General features: G+C 44.4%; 1 protein-coding gene across 1 annotated transcript; it reads right to left on the bottom strand.

Annotated features, from left to right (window-relative positions):
• Positions 1 to 13,521: 13,521 nt before the first annotated feature.
• Positions 13,522 to 17,486, bottom strand: LOC145414268 (uncharacterized; the record flags this gene model as incomplete). The annotated part of the gene is made up of 1 exon (XM_080283873.1): positions 13,522 to 17,486. A coding segment is annotated over one exon (2,610 nt), but the record flags the coding sequence as incomplete, so codon positions are not given.
• Positions 17,487 to 19,655: the final 2,169 nt, after the last annotated feature.

The raw sequence follows: 19,655 nt of genomic DNA, 5'->3' as shown, positions 1-19,655 counted from the left end.
CTGCCACACAAGGATTTTTATTTCCCTTTTATATCTTTCAATAACCACCTTTACTCTCATGAAACTATAACTTATTCAACTTGTACAGGGACTTTCCTCGTGATGATAACTTGCTCCACATTTCCCCCTAAGTCAGCTAAAACCGCTAATTTGAGCCAGATGCACACCAGTTTCGTTATGTAACCACTGTGAGTGCCCACTGACTCCATAATATTCATCTGAACACCACAAATAACATGACCGAATATTTTCACGTGATACCAAGTGAAACATATAACTGTATTTCTGTCTTGCATTCACTCATTCCGTGTATTTATTTTTTTTTTACAACTACCTAAAAAAAAATAACAAACAAGTGCATATTATTGCAGAGTTGATTAAATAATTTTCCTTCACTAATTTCCCATGTATTTCTTATTATAATGTCCTCTTCCCCGAATACATTTTTTTTTTTTTACTTCCGTACATGCCATTGCGGTGTGACATAGGTGCACCCTAAAATGACAATGGTATACCTATTGACAGTCCAGCAGTACACAAAAGTATACCATCAAAATAGAAAACGTAGGGATGGGCTTACATGTTCTTTTACTGCCTCGACCTTGCTCTGGTGGGTTTTAGTGCTCTCTCTCTCTGTCTCTCTGTCTGTCTCTCTCTCTCTGCCATCTGTGTCTTCATCTCTCTGCCATCCCTCCATCTTCAGACACTTTATTAAATGTTTCTTATACTTTTCTTCTTCTAACAACAGCTTTATCTCTCTGTTTCTGACCTGGGACACTGGGATGCTTAGGGTCAATATTAATCTATTCTGCATACTGATACTTAACCTGGTCAGCTCTAGTTTTACACATCAATGCACTGGTCTCATCCTGTCACTGAAGCTGCATTAGGGTCACTGGTCTGGTCTTTTCTGGCCCCACTTAACGTCAAGAGAACCCCCCCATTTCACGGACCTATGCATTTTACGTGTTATTTTCTGCCAAGTGAGAGGAATGAGCTAGTTCTGAATAATGTAAGACAGTTGGGAAAGTCAGGGGCTTTGGTTGATGTGAGGGTAAATGCTTCCTGACAAGTGACGCAACACACACACACCCACCCACCCACAAACACAATGTATATGCATGTATACAGCAGAATTTTTTATATGGGAAATTATATTACATCACGGTATTACACACAGAACCTTGCTTTCTTCCCCATTCTCCTTATCACTTCGTAGCGCAATTTAACCCACCACATACCAAATAAACCTTGCATGAACATCCTTCCAGGCACTTGGTAGTACTCTGGCCCTCCATAAGTTCTTTCCCCTTCATTTCTGTCTCATGGCATGGTGTGGCGGTGAAGGCACAATGATCGGCAGAACAGACTCATCCCACTACCTCAACCTAAGTCGCCATGTGTACCGCCTCACCCCCTTGCACCTGTACACACACGACCTGGTCCTTGTTCATGGCCACAACGAAAGGATCCCAGCCAAAGCCACCAGTTTTTTTTTCCACCACCTCAACCTCTCTGCCGAACTGATTGCATCCAAGGACACTAACTGACCCTCACACACCCATGCCGGAAACACTTCAAGGTCACAGGTCACCCCACTTTAGTTTCTTTCCTACAACGTTCCAGCTGTGTCACTTCTGCCACAGTCTTCCAGCGTGTCAGATTCCTTTATGTCCAACGTGTTCTGACACTGTACGAGTAGATATCTGAACTCTGAATTTCCAGTTCTTCCAAGGTTTGTCGAGAATGAAACACTGTAAGCTGGGCACGTTTGAAACCTTACATGTGAGCTATGATTTTAGTTTTCAAGTCCCTTCATTTCTCTGCTATAGCTTGTAAAATTTGCGTCCTTATGGAATACAGCGCCTGTCAGCGTTGGAAGGCGTGAAGCATCTAACCTAACATTACCTAAGCGACCTGCCTTGATCATTACTGTTACTCAATGTATGGGCTTTAGTTTTAGAGGTCTGGCTTTGTGTGGGATTAATACTGTGTGAGACGCCAGAAAATCAGTGCAGTTACAGTCTATAATCCCTTTACACAGCCTTGAAATCTTGCCAGAGAAGTAACGAGGCCTAAAAAAAAACAAATAATATTAATAAAAACCTACTGAACAGCAATGCAATGGGTTTGAATCATGCTTCGTAAGGTCCGAACCCCAGAAGTGTATCGGAATTGCAGACGGCGACTGTACAACGCAGAATCTAGTTTTTTACACACATTGGTTTTTGTGAGATGTATTTTTGGATGATAAGGAAGGGTTCTGTCATCTCTGTTCTTGCTCAGCTGTAGTTCTTCAGTAAAATGTTCTTGTTACTTGAGTCTTTACTTTACAGTGAACTTCCTGAGGTGTGGGTGGTGAAAGGCTGGGTGATGTGGTATGATGTGTGATGAAAGAGTGGGTGCTGTGTGTGTGTGTGTGTGTGTGTGTGTGTGTGTGTGTGTGTGTGTGTGTGTGTGTGTGTGTGTGTGTGTGTGTGTGTGTGGTCATTGTGTGGTGTGGTGTGATGTGGTGAGGAATGGCCTGGCGTAACATGATGTGATGTGCTGTGACGTAGCATCGTGTGCCGTGGTGCTGTGTGTTGTGAGTCTCCTACGTAGAGGCAACACGGAAGGTCGATATTCAAGCCACTCTACCTGCCTTACCCAACCATCCACCCTGCCTCACCCAACCATCCACTCTGCCTTGCCCAACCATCCACCCACCCTGCCTCATCCAACCATCCATCCACCTACCCCGCCTCACCCAACCATCCACCCACCCTGCCTCACCCAACCATCCACTCACCCTGTCTCACCTAACCATCCATCCACCCTGCCTCACCCGACCATCCATCCACCCTACCTCACTCAACCAACCATCCACCCACCCTGTCTCACCTAACCATCTACCCACCCTGCCTCACTCAACCAACAATCCACCCACCCTGCCTCACTCAACCAACAATCCACCCACCCTGCCTCACTCAACCATCCACCCACCCTATCTCACCCGACCATCCACTCACCCTGTCTCACCCAACCATCCATCCACTCACCCTGCTTCACCCGACCATCCATCCACCCTACCTCACTCAACCAACCATCCACCCACCCTGTCTCACCTAACCATCCACCCACCCTGCCTCACTCAACCAACAATCCACCCACCCTGCCTCACTCAACCATCCACCCACCCTATCTCACCCGACCATCCACTCACCCTGTCTCACCCAACCATCCATCCACCCTGCCTCCCTCAACCAACCACCTGCCTCAACCATCCACCCACCCTACCTCACCCAACCAACCATCCACCCACCCTGTCTCACCTAACCATCCAACTACCCTGCCTCACCCAACCAACTATCCACTCACCCTGCCTCACCCGACCATCCATCCACCCTGCCTCCCACCCCTCCCTCCTCTCCTCCTCCACACTATCATTAATACCACTTCAAGTAGAACTACCACACCCCCTCTCACACCACACACCACACGGGTTGCAGGTGTGTGGTGTAGTGAGGTGTAGTGTGGCTAGTGTGGTGTTAACTGGTGTGGTGTGTTGTGGTGTTACTGGTGTGGTCTTATATGGAGAAATAACTAATGTAATAAGACGTAATGACCGTATCTGAGAGAGAGAGAGAGAGAGAGAGAGAGAGAGACTAACGAGACTCCATATAGCCTCTTCCCTACGAGTATATTGATATCCTAGAGTACAATATTTGTGAATATTATACTGATATTAGTGATATAACACACACACACACACACACACACACACACACACACACACACACACACACACAGTTTATGCATGCTGTGTAATATCAAATCGCTTAGGAAAGGTGTTACCCAACATCTGAAGATGACTAAACTTAACGCAAGGCAAGGAAGGAATGGTGAAGAATTAGCACCAGACCACAGTACGGTTATATGGCATCGTTGGAGCAGAGAGGAAATAGTGGCCGGAATACACACGGAAATATCAATAAGAGAGGCAGGGTAGAAGAGGACAGCAAGGTGAGAAAGACTAAAGACAAAATGGTCCCTTTTAGTCGCCTCTTACGACGAGCAGGGATACTGGGGAAGTATTCTACCCTCCCCCTTCCCCAGGGGGAATAACAAGCTAAAACTCCAGCCACCTCTCCATCACTATTGTTGAGTTACGTACACTTATATTATGATGCTAGTCACGATGAAGTGCTATGGGAATGATAGTCTTATTCTGCGGCAGGACTACGTGAATTAAGCCGGGAAAGGACGAACAGCTGGGCCAAATTAAAAGTGCGGAAGCAGCCGAGCCCGCCCAAGAAAACGGAGGCCTGGTAGTAGCCCAAACTCCGCTATTCTCCCCACACTCACACCACCAAATGAGGCGTCTCTCTCTTGTCACCCATACACCCACAGAGCTGACGGCTGCCCTCCCTCCACGCCACACGGCCGCCGCAAAACTCCACCGATGGGTAATTGGGTTGGCGGTAAAAGTGGGGCGGAGGGAAGATGAGATATTAAGGGGACACTGGCGCAAACCATCTCGATGCCAATGTTTTGTGGCCAACACGTAAAGTGCTCTCATTAAGGCTGGCTCTCTGGGAGGATATTCAGACTGGCTGGCGATCTGTTTGGTGCCGTAACTTATGATTTAACTTGATCTATTTCGTTATATATTATTATTATTATTATTATTACTGTTGTTATTACAGTTACAACTACTCTACTACTACTAATACAGTAATAAAAAATAATAACAATAATAATCCAGCCATACATTATCGTCCCTTTTCCCCATCTGGAGCATAGGGTTCCGGGGCTAGGCTACTCAGTCCGTACATATACGGTAAGGGTGACCAGCCTCATTCTTCCCTGAGTGGCAATATGTGAGCAATAAACCCCAGTCACTACTAAGATGCAAACTCAGCCTGAAGCTCTTTAACCCACTAGACCACCAGGTGTCATTTGGCTACACGGTTACCACCCAGCGTAGTAAATAACTTCGTGGGTTACAGGCAACCATTGGGCTTGTTACTCAGTGTAGAGTCACCTGACGGCAGCACTACATCGAGTGAGTGGATGGTATGCGCTTCCACCTACCACAATAGTGACTAAAATTTTCCCCTCTTTTGTTACTTCTGGTTAAAAAATAAATTGATTACGAAAGGAAAATTACACTGAACATTTATTTATTTATTTATTTACTGCTATATTTATTTATTTACTGCTTTATTTACTTATTTACCGTTTTATTTATTTATTTACTGAATTATTTATGTATTTACTGTTTCATTTATTTATTTATTTACAAAGGGCAGGGCAAGGAGAATTCAGACACCCGCAATTCCTCTCTTTCACCTCGCGATGATAAATGTGAGGTGCGACACAGAGCTTATCAGTGTGTGTGTGTGTGTGTGTGTGTGTGTGTGTGTGTGTGTGTGTGTGTGTGTGTGTGTGTGTGTCCTCTTGGGGGGGAAGGCACGGGGACTGGTATTCTCGTCTAGTAAGGAACTCCCTAGCACCTCTTCCTTAGCGATTTATTTTTAGAAATGGATGGTTAATATCCCTCTGCATGTGCATAGTATGGCGATAGTAGAATAATATAAGTAACACGGCCAGTATGGTGAGATAAGCAAAATAAGTCGCTTAGGAAAAGGTGTTGAGGTCTCACACGTCATATCACCCCCTCCCCCTTCCTGCCCACACATTCGGTTTACTACTGAAGTGAGCACAGGAAAAACACATAATTTCGTCTATAATTCGAACACTATACTCTTTTCACTCTAACTTGGCTCAAAATTGCCATCCCTCCATCTTGAATCCTGTGGTGCGACAACAGACTAACACTGGAATATGGTGCTAGTCACGAAGAAGTGCACGCTCGATTCACTCCCGGTTTGTAACACTCTTTTTATTCTAACTTGGCCTAAAATTCCAATCTCTCCATCTTGAATGCTGAGTTAAAACAAAAGATTAACACTGGAATATGATGCTAGTCACGAAGAAGTGCTATGAAAAAGGATGTACAGCCATACCGCCGTTAGCACGCCTAAATTAATCCACCTTTGCTAACATTACACTCTTTTTACGCTAACTTAGCCGAAAATTGCCATGCCTCCAACTTCAATCCTGAGTAACAGCAATAGATTAACCCTAGAATATGATGCTAGTCACGAAGAAGTGCTAAGGAAAATGACGTAGAACCATATCCGGAGTTATAAAAAAAGATTAACGCTAGAATATGATGCTAGTCACGAAGAAGTGCTAAGGAAAATGACGTAGAACCATATCCTAAGTTATAACAAAAGATTAACGCTAGAATATGATGCTAGTCACGAAGAAGTGCTATGGAAAAGGATTTAGAGCCGTAGCACTGTTCTGTTCTGCCACTGAGCTACGTGAAATAAGCTGCAAATGGACGAAAGTCAGGACTACACTAAAATACGATGCTAGTCACGAAGAAGTGCTATGAAAATTTAATTCTTACAGGATGACAATAGCTGTCTTTAAGGCCCGTATTCTTATTGGTTAAAGAAGCTCCCTAACACCTTTTCCTGTGCGATTTATTTTGCTTTTTACACCTTGCCGTTCTCTTCTGTGTTACTTAAATCCTTCTAATATCGCCATACTCTGCATTAATAACGTAAAAGAGGACATTCACCAGCCATACCCAAAAATAAATCGCTAAGGATGAGGTGTTAGGGGAGCTTCCTTACCGCCTTCAGCTAGGATGATGGCAAGGTGTTGTTGAGTTGGAGGACTGACTGGATTAGTAACCAAGGAGACGCGTTCCCATCTCACAAATAAATAAATAAATAAATGTAGTAAAGCGGCCAACGATAACAGGTAGATTTAACTTTATCTACGCTCCAAAAAAATGTTCAGGTAGATAACGCCGATAGATAACGCAGGCCACTGATAACACCGACAGCGCTACGGGGTCTGGGTTGTGACGTAACACTGGTGACGTCATAAGGTGCGACTTGTGACGTAATACTGACGTCATTTGGTACGAGCGATGACATTATTATTCTACTTATTATTCTAATTATTATTATTATTATTATTACTACTACTACTACTGCTACTATTATTATCATTATTATTATTATTATTATCATTATTATTATTTTATGCTTCCGGCTCTGGTATAGACTAGGCAACCCGCTTCCTCAGGCCTAGTGGTGCTTCGGTGTACTAGGAAATGATAGAGAGTTACTAGGGAAATTTACAGAGCCAAGAATTCTTATAACTATACCTCAGTCGAACGAAAGCCTGTTGTGTTAGTCTGAAAAATGACCTGTAACGACAATTAATACGGGAATAAGATGCTAGTCACGATGAAGTGCTCTGTGGATCACCCTGTAGAGTAATGGTGTTGATGAAGGGTTGACTGTGATGTAACTGAGAGAGAGAGAGAGAGAGAGAGAGAGAGAGAGAGAGAGAGAGAGAGAGAGAGAGAGAGAGAGAGAGAGAGAGAGAGAGAGAGAGAGAGATAGAGATGCGTGAGGGAAGATATAAGTGGGAGGGAGAAGAGAGTGAAAATAATGAGAGAAATATGATAAGTGGAGAGAGAGAGAGAGAGAGAGAGAGAGAGAGAGAGAGAGAGAGAGAGAGAGAGAGAGAGAGAGAGAGAGAGAGATAGAGATGCGTGAGGGAAGATATAAGTGGGAGGGAGAAGAGAGTGAAAATAATGAGAGAAATATGATAAGTGGAGAGAGAGAGAGAGAGAGAGAGAGAGAGAGAGAGAGAGAGAGAGAGAGAGAGAGAGAGAGAGAGAGAGAGAGAGAAATGCACATATCGATTCTTCCTTCCGCTATAAATGGCTTCACTTTTTATCCCGCAAAAGAAGAAAATAAACCACAAGAAAAAAGGGACCCAAGCTAGACATCTGCAAGTCTTAATGTGCTTCAGAATAAGACAAGGATAGCAACAAAAAAAAAAAAAAAAAAAAAAAAAAAAAAGTCTCCCCGTCCACTAATCCCTCCGAAATTGGCGGGAAAAACTAAAATTACACCACGTAGTAAAAAATAATCAAGCCACTTCACCGGCCACAAATCCAGCAGTTGAGAGTCTAAATCCACTGAGCCACAAACCACAGATAAATTAATGTTTCGGTCAAAATATTCATTCATTCTCAGTGTAAGTTTCTTCTTCTTAAGTTCCCGCCAAAATTTCCCAGGTGTGAAGGCTTTGTGGCTTGAGGTGTGCCCCCGTTTGAAGAGTAAAAATGGCCATGTTCTACTTGTGTGTGTGTGTGTTTCTGGATATGAGTGGGAAACAGAACGATGATGATGATGATGATGATGATGATGAAGAATAACGTCATACTGATAATGGGTGATGATGATAATTATAATAATGAAACGTAATATGATGACTGATGATAAGTAACAGTTTTGATGATAATAATGATGATGATGACAGATGATGATGATGATGACGTGAGATGATGATGACAGGTGAGATGATGATGATGACGTGAGATGATGATGACAGGTGAGATGATGATAGATGATGATGATGACAGGTGAGATGATGATGATGACAGGTGAGGAGATGATGACAGGCGAGATGATGATGATGACAGGTGAGATGATGATGATGACGTGAGATGATGATGACAGGCGAGATGATGATGATGATGACAGATGAGATGATGATGATGATGACAGATGAGATGATGATAGATGATGAAGATGACAGGTGAGATGATGATGATGGCAGGTGAGATGATGATGATGATAACTACTTAAAATTACTGCTACGCTATTCCCGCCAAATCAAAGAAATAAAGGAGAGGGAAACATTATAAGACACTTGATTTTTTATTGCTTTATCATGTCGACATTACTTACAGATATTTACAAATAATAAATATATACACAAAAATCTATAGAAAATACACTTCATTTCGTTCATAAAGCCATCTATGAAAATTGTAATTAAAAAAAAATGGTCACCTTCAATATTTTTCGCAAGGGAAAATATCTTTGGCTTGGTATTTTATTTTTCTCGGCTCTACGGAAAGAATTACTGCATCGGTGTGCAAAAGGGAAAAAATTAGCCGTGTTCCGGGTGACGTGGGAGGCTCCTAACCCCTTATCCTTAGCGATTTAGTCTGTTTACTACCCCCTTAGCACTCTCTTGCATATGTTCTCGCTTGCATCAATTAACATACAAAAGGATACTAAGGTGTAATATACAAAATAAATCGCTACGGAAAAGGCGTTACGTCATCTCCATAAGCCACTTAGGAGCACGATCCTACGATGCCGCCTCCCACGAAACACCTAAAAAAAATTATAGGCTATATATATATATTTATTTATTTTATATATATATATCAATGTCTATATCAATGTTTATACACGTTTTATTTCCTCTTGATGCGACTTTCATTACCACATGGTCGTCCCAGTTTATATCAGGATCACAGGTCTGGTGTGTGTGTGTGTGTGTGTGTGTGTGTGTGTGTGTGTGTGTGTGTGTGTGTGTGTGTGTGTGTGTGTGTGTGTGTGTGTGTGTGTGTGTGTGTGTGTGTGTGTGTGTGTGTGTGTGTGTGTGTGTGTGTGTGTGTGTGTGTGTGTGTGTTTTGGTGTGCTTCTTAATTCTGGTCGTCCCTCTCTTTAACCCTACTACGTCAAGCTCAGACTCTCCCAGACAACTTACGAAGATAATCCTCACGTAACTAAGGACATTTAAGGCGGGAAGAACAGACACTGGAAGATTCGTTGCTATCCTGTCCTTGTTCTTCCTTTACAACGGATCTTAAGTTACGACAGGGAATTAATCGTACGTGTGTTTGTCAATCGATGTCCAGAGGCGGTGTTTGGAAGTTACAGTTAGGAGTCTTGTGGCTAGTTGGTGTCCTAAGCTGACATGAGGTTGGTAAAGATGTCACTTGGGGACCTAGATGATGGCAGGGCAGCACTTCAAGGCCATACATACAAGCACGGGTGCTATTTCTAGATATTCGTGAATTCTGAAGCAGTTACCGATGTCTGAACAGCAATTTGATGTCCCATACAGACAACAGGTAGCTAAACAGTCATCAAAAACAACCAAGGTGACATCCAAATGGCTACTGATGTTCTCGAAGTAGCTAAACTGACTTCACGAAATATCTAGTGCTATATACAGGCTCTCAAAACAGTGACATCCAAACACAAGTGTATCATTGCACTCCTCCACCTCCTGCAGCCACTTCCCCAGCAGCAGTGTGCCGTGGCAAACTCCTGCAGAGGGTACCGCTGTGGAGAGAGTGACGCCCCTGCTAATCAATATAGGGGGGCTGAGGGGGAGGCAGGGGGGTAGAGAGGGAGAGAGTCTGCCCCCATTATCCCCCCCTCTTCACCCCCCAAACTCTGCTATCGTTTTTACCAACTCATTAATAATTGAATGTATGTACTCAGCTCCCTCTCCCGACCCACCCGAGATGTGGTGTGGGTGGATGAGGAAGCAGGGTGTGTGACTGTAAGTGTGAGGGTGTGGAAGAAGGGTGTGAGTGTGTAAGGAGGGTGTGAGTGTGTAAGGAGGGTGTGGGTGTGCATGAAAGTGTGAGAGGGTGGGAAAAGTGTGGGTGTGGGTGGATGGGGAAGTAGGTTGTGTGTGTGGGTGTGGGTGTGTGTGGATTGGGAAGGGTGTGTGTGTGTGTGTGTGGGTTAAGTGTGGAAGGCTGAGAGAATCCAGAGAGTTGTGGGCATGGGTGTAGTTGTGGATGATGAGTTTAAGTGTGGAAGTGTGAGTTTGTGTGTTTAAGATGCCACTGGGAGGGAGTAAAGGTGCACATGTGGGATATCCCTGAATCCTGAGTCATGTGTGGAAGTGCAATAACAACTATGGATCAGAAGGGAGGAAAGAACGACAAATTTCTACTGTGAATGCTGAGGCAAATTAGGAAGTGTCTTTTGGTGTTGTTGGACAGTTGTGAGGCAAGAAATGTGAAGAGAGAATGAGCAGACAAATCAAGGTGTAGTTTGAGTGTTGAGGTGCATAGGAAGTGTTTTGTGTTGCAGAAAAGTAGTTAAGAAGGTAAAAAAGTAGGTGACATAAGATTGTGTTGAAGCACCTCTTCTTTGCTGAATTATTTTACTTATTACACCCATACATCCTCCTCTGTGAAATTTATGTTGTTCTAATAATATCAATATTCTCTGTTGCTTACATAAAAATGGAAAGTAAAGGTGTAATGAGCAGAATAAATTGCTAAGGAAGAGGTCTTATATTCCCAAAATTGTTTAGAATAGAACAGTAGGTGAACAGGAGACTTAAAAAAAAAAAAAAGAGAGAGAGTAAGGAAGTAATGTCTGAGGTGGGTCAGGGTGGGTCAAAACAGGGCATTCCATAGGGTCAGACCAATAGCTTATGCTCTACCAAAGTGTGTTATAAAGACTCTACACGATTCTCTCTGTTACTACATACTGAGCAATGGTATCACAATAGTGTTCAGAGGTTGAGAATTTGAGTAGAGCACAACCGAGGTTACAAAATCACTCAGCCTAGTGTGAGGGGAGCATCCTTATGACATCACAGCCAATTTAAAAATATTGTCTAACTAATAACCATCATTGTTAAGGCAGTGCCATTGTACTTCTTGCCTCACCTCCTCTTGGGCTCTGCTTGCTACAACACAGTACAGGTGTAGACAGCAACCAAACACAGCTGAAGGTATAATCATCAAACAAAATTTACCTGTAACCAAACTCCTCAGGAATCAATTTTATAAACAGCCAAACTATACTGAGAATCAAATCCAAGAAAAGTAATCTATATTGGATCTCACGTTTATGAAAATCAAACTATACTGAGAACCAACTTTGCAAAACCAACTATACTTGCAATGAAACGTACAAGTAACTCAAGCCCTTACCGGAAACCACATTTACTAGCAATACAACGGCACCGGGATCCAGAGTTACCAGTGTAAATACTGTAACCAAATGTTATTGTGTTACATAACGGCAAGTATTGGGTAAACAGTAAGTACCAGGTAAGTACGATGGGCATGGTATTGGGAGGAGTCAATGCTCTCACCCGACACACCACACCCACCGCCTACACCCAGCACTTGTCTGCACCGAAGGAGGCAGCTAAAACTAAAATGAACCGCAATAAACTGAGGTGGGCAATACTCCTGGGAGACACTAAATTACAATACAATTTTAGATATCATTATATCAGGACTGAAAGTCAGATTATTATGGCAGAAATTAAAACATTAAATTAGCACCGAAATTCTGGCAACTTTTAATTAAGAAGGAAATTAACAGAATATTAATTTAATAATATAATATAGGAAATGTTAAATTAGGATTGAAATTTAAGCATCCAATATGAACCAACATTTCCAATACATTACTGGTAATCAAGACTGATATTTAAAAGTTAAGAATGAAATTAAGACACCTTTAAAGCAGAGAAAGATTTGAAAATAAAAAGCTGGATGTATTAACAGAAACACAGCATCACATTTTGAGACTCCTTAATGTACGTTTTTTAACCAAGGAGTTAGACATTCAGAAAACAATACGTAACTTGACATTGAGACATGATATATGACCTTCTGTAAGTAAAGACAGAAAAGAAAAAAAAAAAAAGTGACACAAATCACAAAGAGGAAGTTGTCAGGAGAGGAGGGAGTACTAGGTCCACTCCTCCCCACAACACACATGCACTGCTGTCTATGGCGGTCACTTGGACTAGAATCAAATGAGTCCCAAACAAAAATATAAGCATGCGAAGAACTAGAGTTGTGCAACAGCAAAGTACTTGAGTTCAAACATTTCCAGATGCATAACTGGGAAAAAAATATGCTCAACTTGCTCCAATTAAAGAACAACAAAATACTTGAGACTGATGTTTCCAAATGCATAACCGAGATAAATTTCCTCAAGTAATTCCAATCGCAGAACAGCATACTACCAAATGCAAAAATTGGGAAAAAAAAAATCTGCTCAAGTAGTTCCGATCACAGCCCTTGGTCTCCACTTCTTGAACAAACCGAAATATAATCATTCGAGATCAAAGTAACAAGCTGGGTACTGCAGCATGGGTAGCGCCAGATTTTAACATTGTGGAATAATATGGAGAAATCTTTTGACACATAGCAGTGAAAGTAAACACACTTCCATTCCATAATTATGAAAAAAAGTCGACACATAAGGCGAATGCAAACATAAATTCTCCTCCAATTTTTTCCAAGATCTGGCGTGGGCAAGCTGAGTTTCCCCATTGGCACCAAAATGACACCCACTATTTATTATTGGTTAGAGACCCCGTGGTGTACGACAAGCACCAGCTGAGTCTCCTCAAACCAGATCCATCCACATGCCAGACATCTTCAGTCACTGATGTATTCTATATTTTTTGCTCCCAATGGATTCAATCAGTTGAGGGGAGACTTCTGCACCCGAAGGGGTTGCGTATATAGCAATTCATTACACAAGGACCCCCAAAGTGCGTAAAACTGTTTGTTCAATGGAGAAAAAAAAAATCATGGGACTGAAAGAATTAAAGTAGGTCCTAATTATAAGTCATGGATGTGTGAGGAAGAATTAGCACAACTAGTGCTGTAGATGTGGGAATTTGGCAAATAACCCAGGTAACAATGAAACTAAATGGCAATTCTTCTGTAATCTACCAAGTACTGAACAACAATAAAAGATAAGAAAACGGTGATGATGATTACTGTACATGACAAAAGCAATGCTGGATGATCTCCTAACTATATCCATTACAAAGATGTCTTTTGCTTGCAGGATGGATCTGGGTCAGGGTGCTGTAGCTGTGGTGCTGCTACACTACACGTTGTCTTATTACTGTTGACGTCCTTAAACCTCTGAATCCAGGTGACGTCCTTTTTATTCTCACTTTTACCAGACTACCCTATTCAACATAGAAAAGGTCACTCATACTGAAGAGGATTGCTATATCTAATCCCTTCAGTTCAGAGTTAACCTGAAGCTGAATAAAATTGTCAGGAGATGGCTTGAACAAAATGAAAAAAAAAAGGCGTCCCTGTGCTCAGTGGAAGCAATTTGAACTCGTAGGTGGGCAAGTTTGTGTTCTAGACTCATAATGTAAATGGTAAATACTGAACAAGACTATGACACAACCGCTCTTGAGATTTTAAGTCTGAATAAGTAAGTGAACAATCAAATTACATAATGTAAAACAGAATATAAGCACCATTAATCCATATGGAAAATCAGCACTAATATTTGTAATCAAGCATAAAAAATATTCTGGCATCTTACTGCCTAAACTCTGGTACGGAACCTTATATATTGCCACTGTTACATCAATGAGAACTTAATGTATTTATGCGCAGGTACACTTAGTAACCTTAATGAGAGGGGCTGCCGACACAGCCAATGTGTACTGAGTCACATACCCTTGAGTGTAACTGGCTGAGAGAACCTTCCAATGTGTACTGTACTGTACAATGTACATCCATCAATCACACAAGCTGATGCTTTACAAACCAGTGATACAACTGAAGGTGTATACAACAGTAACATTTTAATGGACCACATTATCTACTGCCAATTACAAAGCAATATCAGCTTAGGAACAAGTGGATGTACACCCAACAGGTTGGGCTATACAGCATGTTACACTACAGGGTCTCTAGTGTTGAAGTGTGACTCCGTCCGCCAGACAGGCAAGGCATCATGTGCCAGGCTGTAGTGCCCTGGAGGTCCTAGAGGCGCTGGGACTCCAGTGTCGGCACCCTTGGGACTCGAGGCCTGGGGATCGACTCGCCGACCCAGGGTTGAGCAAAGTCTGGTTGTCCACAAATGCACTGGATTGCGATGTATTTTTTCTGCCAGCACAGCGGCAAAATTATAACACCAATTCCTTTGGAATGAATTTAACAATTAACTAAGCTACACTAAATGCTAAGAGCCAACCAAGACATTTATTATAGAATCAAGGTCCTCATTGGCTTCCAGTCTTTTTGAGGCCTCGGGGAAAGACTTGAGCACATCATCGGCACTGAGGGAGGGCAGCTTCCATGGTGGTGCATCTTCTGGCCGGCTGAGGTCCATGTTGGAGCTGCCCTCCCCACCCCATTCACTGTACTCATTATTGTTCATTGAATCCAGGTCTGTTTGTGAGGAGAGACTCAACACTGAGCACCAGTTGATGGCATCTGTACGCTCCTCCTGCTGTGGGGGTTGTGGTCGTGGGGAAGATGGGGGTGGTGACTCCTCAGCGTCCGCTGCATTCTCCTCCACACCCGAGGGACCCTGGCTGGTCCCCGTGTGAGTGTGGGTAGGCAAAGGTGAGTAGGTCCGCAGGTGTACTGTCTCTCGGCCATCATATGCAGGTGTGTGATCCTCTGGGAGGTACTGCACTGCAGGGTAGCTGGTCACTGAGGGACTGTAGTGGGGGTTGGCCAGGCTAGTGGGTGTGGACGGAGGTGGTGATACAGGGGCTGCCAGCGGAGATCCTACCAGAGGGCTGTGCATGGGGGGCAGGGGGCCCTCCGAGGGAGCGGGAGACGCAGGTGGCGAGGACGGAATGGGCTCCGGGCAGGGCGGGGTTCCTGGGCTGGGAGAGGCTCCTTGCATATGTGGGTGGGTAGTGTGGGCGTGGGAGTGTGCCAGGAGAGAAGCCACACTCACACCCTCAGCCTCCAGCTCCCGCTCAATGTGTCTGAGGGTGTTGCAGATCAGCACGGACCGGTGAAGGCTAGGGTCCGGGAACTGACGAAACCGGTTGAGTTTAAACATGGACAAATTGAGCACTGAGAGGCGCTGCTGGTGGTAGCAAGCTGGCCGTGGGTTGCCTCTGGTGGGGTCACAGTAGGGGGACATGCACCGAGGAGGGCCACGGGAGGGAGGTAAAGCAGTTCTACCCCCAGCATATGCACCACCACCATATCCATAGCTGCACCCACTCTCTCCCTCAAAGCTGGTGTAGTTCTCTCCACTGGGGTAGACATTATAGGGGTTGGGGCTGTAGCTCTGACGGGGGTTGTAATAGAGGTTGGGCTGACCATATGAGCTAGGGCTGGTATAGGTCTGGTTGTAGGTCTGAGGGTAGCCAGAGGGGGATGTGGTATAGTTGCCACACTCGTTGCTGAAGGTGTGGGTATATGGGGATGCGCTACCCAGCTCCAAGTAAGACTTCCCATTCTCATCACACTGGATGGACTGACTACTAGAAGACTTAGTGGGGGAGATCTCCATGTATTTATTGGTAGTCGGTTGGGATCCATCGTAGTAGTTGCAACTCTCCCATGCAGGTGTGCTAGGGCGGGAAGGGTAGCCTTCCCCAGAGTAAGTGAAAGGATGGGGCTCATATGCAGGTGAGGGAAGTGCACCCTGGTAGGTGCTGGTCACAACGGTTGCAGTTTGTGTTGCTGTGACTGTGGTGAGGCCACCCATCATGCCTACACTGCGCTCCTCCCGTCCTGCTGTGGTGGTGATGGTGCTTGTGGTGACAGGAGAGGAGGGAGAGGTTTGATGAGGTGAAGGGAGGGCCAGAGGTGATGGGAGTGAGTGGGTGAGCAAAGGAGCAGGAGAGGAGGGAGAGGTGTGGGTAGTGGTGGAGGTGATGGTAGTGAGGGGAGCAGGTGGGGTGGAGGTGTGGGTGGTGGCAGCCAAAGGAAGAGACAGAGGAAGGATGGTAATGGGGGAGAAAGGAGCTGGAGTGACATTGGGAGATGCTGGGGCCGGAAGGGGAGATGGCAGAGTGGTAGTGACGACGGACGGTGAAGGGACGGGGATGGAGATGGGTGAGGGTGTGACTGTGAGGGGCAATGTGAGTGGAGGGTTGATAGTGGGTGAGTGGGGAGTGGGGCCGAGTGCATGTGGGATGGGGACAGCTGGGGGTGGTGTGGGGGCGGCAGGAGGTGGTATGGGGTGTGGTGAGGGTGGGACGGGGCAAGGAGAGAGTGGAATAGAGTCCACGACAGATGACGCTATACTCGATGTGACAAAGGTGGAGACACTACATGTGCTGGTGGGCGCAGGGGCAGAGGGTGGGGCCAGCACCTGAGACAGAGATAGTTGGAGGGAGGTGGAGGCCACGGAGGTCTTACTGGAGGCCGATGAGGAGTCGGAGGTCAGCGCTCGTCCCTCACCCTCATCATCAGAGGAGTTGTCTATGGAGTTGCTATCGATGAAACCAGAATCCTTGTCCTCCTCGTCATCGATAAAGTCATCATCGCTCTGGTCGTCATCGCTGGAGTGGTCATAGTGGTGGTGGTGCGTCGGGATGCCAGGAGTGGCTGCGTGAAGGTCCTCCTGCTCCAGTCTGGTGTTGGAGTCACTGGCCCCGCTGGTCAGCTCACACTCAGAGGGGGCAGCGTGGGCATGGGTGGAGGCGTGGGCATGTGTGAGGGCAGGGTGGTGCAGCACGTCCTCAGCACACAGCGCGTGTGGTGGAGATGTACACAGCACCTTAGTGGGAGGCACCGAATCATCACCCTCCTCCCCTGACCAACTGCGCTTGCCACTTGCTCGAGGAAGCCCCATTGTTGAATACCCCTGCAAGAAAATACAAAGTTAGGTCCACCTCATCTGTTATAACATGATATGACACATACTCTCCACTCCCAATTTCCCTCAACAATATTAACTCAGTTTTAAGTCTGAGTTGATATGAAGTTGGGCAGTAGCATGAATATACTAAAAGACTATCATATCAAGGGGGTTATAACTTTTTTTTTATCCTTTCACTATATTGTAGTAGGTTTGTATTAACGTGATGGAACTGGGCCATTTCCCAAAATCTGAATACTATGTTGTTCTGTATGCCTTAGTTATGAGCTGGGAATGAGTGTCCTTGGCCATTTGTCAAAATGACCACCCAGTCTGATTAGGAAATGGCATCAGCTGAGCACAGAACTCGGGAACCTTTGTCAGGTTAAAACAAACATGCTACAGGACTGTGCTCCCACAAGCCGATAATATTTATAGTAAACTTAATAATACATAAACACGACGTCATCAAAGTGATGTGGCTGAGAATCACCTTCAAAAACATTACCGACTGTTTGCCTTGTATCATTTAGTTACTCTTGTTGCACCAAACACCTATATACTGTAGTAAAGATTCAACCAAAAGTTATTATGTAAAATCTTACATCCAAAGTGATATTTACATAACCGTAATAATACTTTATTTCAGGCAAATTTAAAGCACTTAAAATCAAATTAGGAGCGAAATTATCTCATTTCTTGAAGCTCGTTACTTCCATGTAATTAATCCATTTAAACAGATCTTAACTAATCAATGCAGAAGCCAATAAAGCTGGGTCTGCTTGCATTCAGGCATTATATATATATATATATATATATATATATATATATATATATATATATATATATATATATATATAACCGTGGTGAGCGGGTGGTGGCGGAGGGAAGTAGGTAAAGAGGGCGGGCTGCCACTCGTCCCAGTCCGCTCCAACCTGCGACTTCGGCTTACTTTACCTCCATCAATAACCCAGTAACTGCTACATTACACATTAATTCACATTCATACATTTACACGTTCTCGTTACACTATAAAGTAAGAGCCTCGGAGTTAAATACATGTTCAAGATGAAATTAAATTCAACTCATGCATCGGGACGCGGGGAGCAGGGACTGGGAACCGTGCTAGCCTTGGTGGCGGCTGGCTGGCTGGCGCAGTTCAAACCTCTCTCATCTACAGCGACTATCATACCATCCTAACACTACCCGTCCCACACAAATAATTCCTCCATGATTACTCCACCATACTGAATCAAACTCCCGAACATCCCCTGCTGGAAAAGGTACAAATTTCACCCAGGAATGGCAACTCTCCATCCCTACACTACCCTCAGCTTCAAAATAAAATCCTTTAAAATTCTTTCACCACATTAATAATAAAACTCTCGCGTTTTAGTTCTGCCCGAAAATATATCAACTTAGTCAAATAATTACTCTCTTCAATCAAATTCACATACAGAGATCATCCTTTGCGTCCCAGTACCAACAGCCGTAACAAAGTAATTAGCTAATTGCGCGGAAAAGAGCTGGGAGATAAAGGAAGAGAGGCGGGAGACAGAGAGAAAGGAAGGAGAGGCGGGAGAGCGGAGGGAGGGAGGAGGGAGAATGAATTATAGGTGGCGGGCGGGAGGGAGAGAGGGAGAGGAAGGGGGAGAGATGGAGGGAGGGTGAGTGAGAGAGAGAGAGAGAGAGAGAGAGGCGCGGGCTGGGTGCGCGGTGGAGGGGTTAGTGAAACACCGCGGGCAAACACCGTGGATTTCAACGCCACTACCACCCACATTCCCTTATGTATTCAATAAAATGCAGAAAATACAACTCCACGCCATGACGCCACATATACCAAAATCTCGACCTTATACACAGGCCACATCACGAAACTGAACACCACAACCAGCCACACTCCCACATGGCCTACACCGAAATCCAAACTACACAGAAAAGACGTTGTATATCCACCACACAAGGAAATCCCTCGTCTACACACCAGTATCAAATTTTCAACGCCCTTCACCGCCACACTCCCACATATACACAGAGAGAGAAATCCAACCCTTTTCAGCCAGATATGAGTTATGTTGATTAGTAACCAAGGAGATTCATCCCTAACTTATAAGCCATCGAATTTCATAGAACCACTGGTATTTAAGTTCTAATTTGTCCAGTTCCGTGGTATGAAAACAGACTATA

This window comes from Coenobita brevimanus, chromosome 98, assembly GCF_032717465.1.
Source record: "Coenobita brevimanus isolate Jiangsu-jjx chromosome 98, ASM3271746v2, whole genome shotgun sequence".
Lineage (NCBI taxonomy): Eukaryota > Metazoa > Arthropoda > Malacostraca > Decapoda > Coenobitidae > Coenobita > Coenobita brevimanus.
Note: the sequence above shows the minus strand (reverse complement) of the source record. Positions and strands in the feature narration are given on the sequence as shown.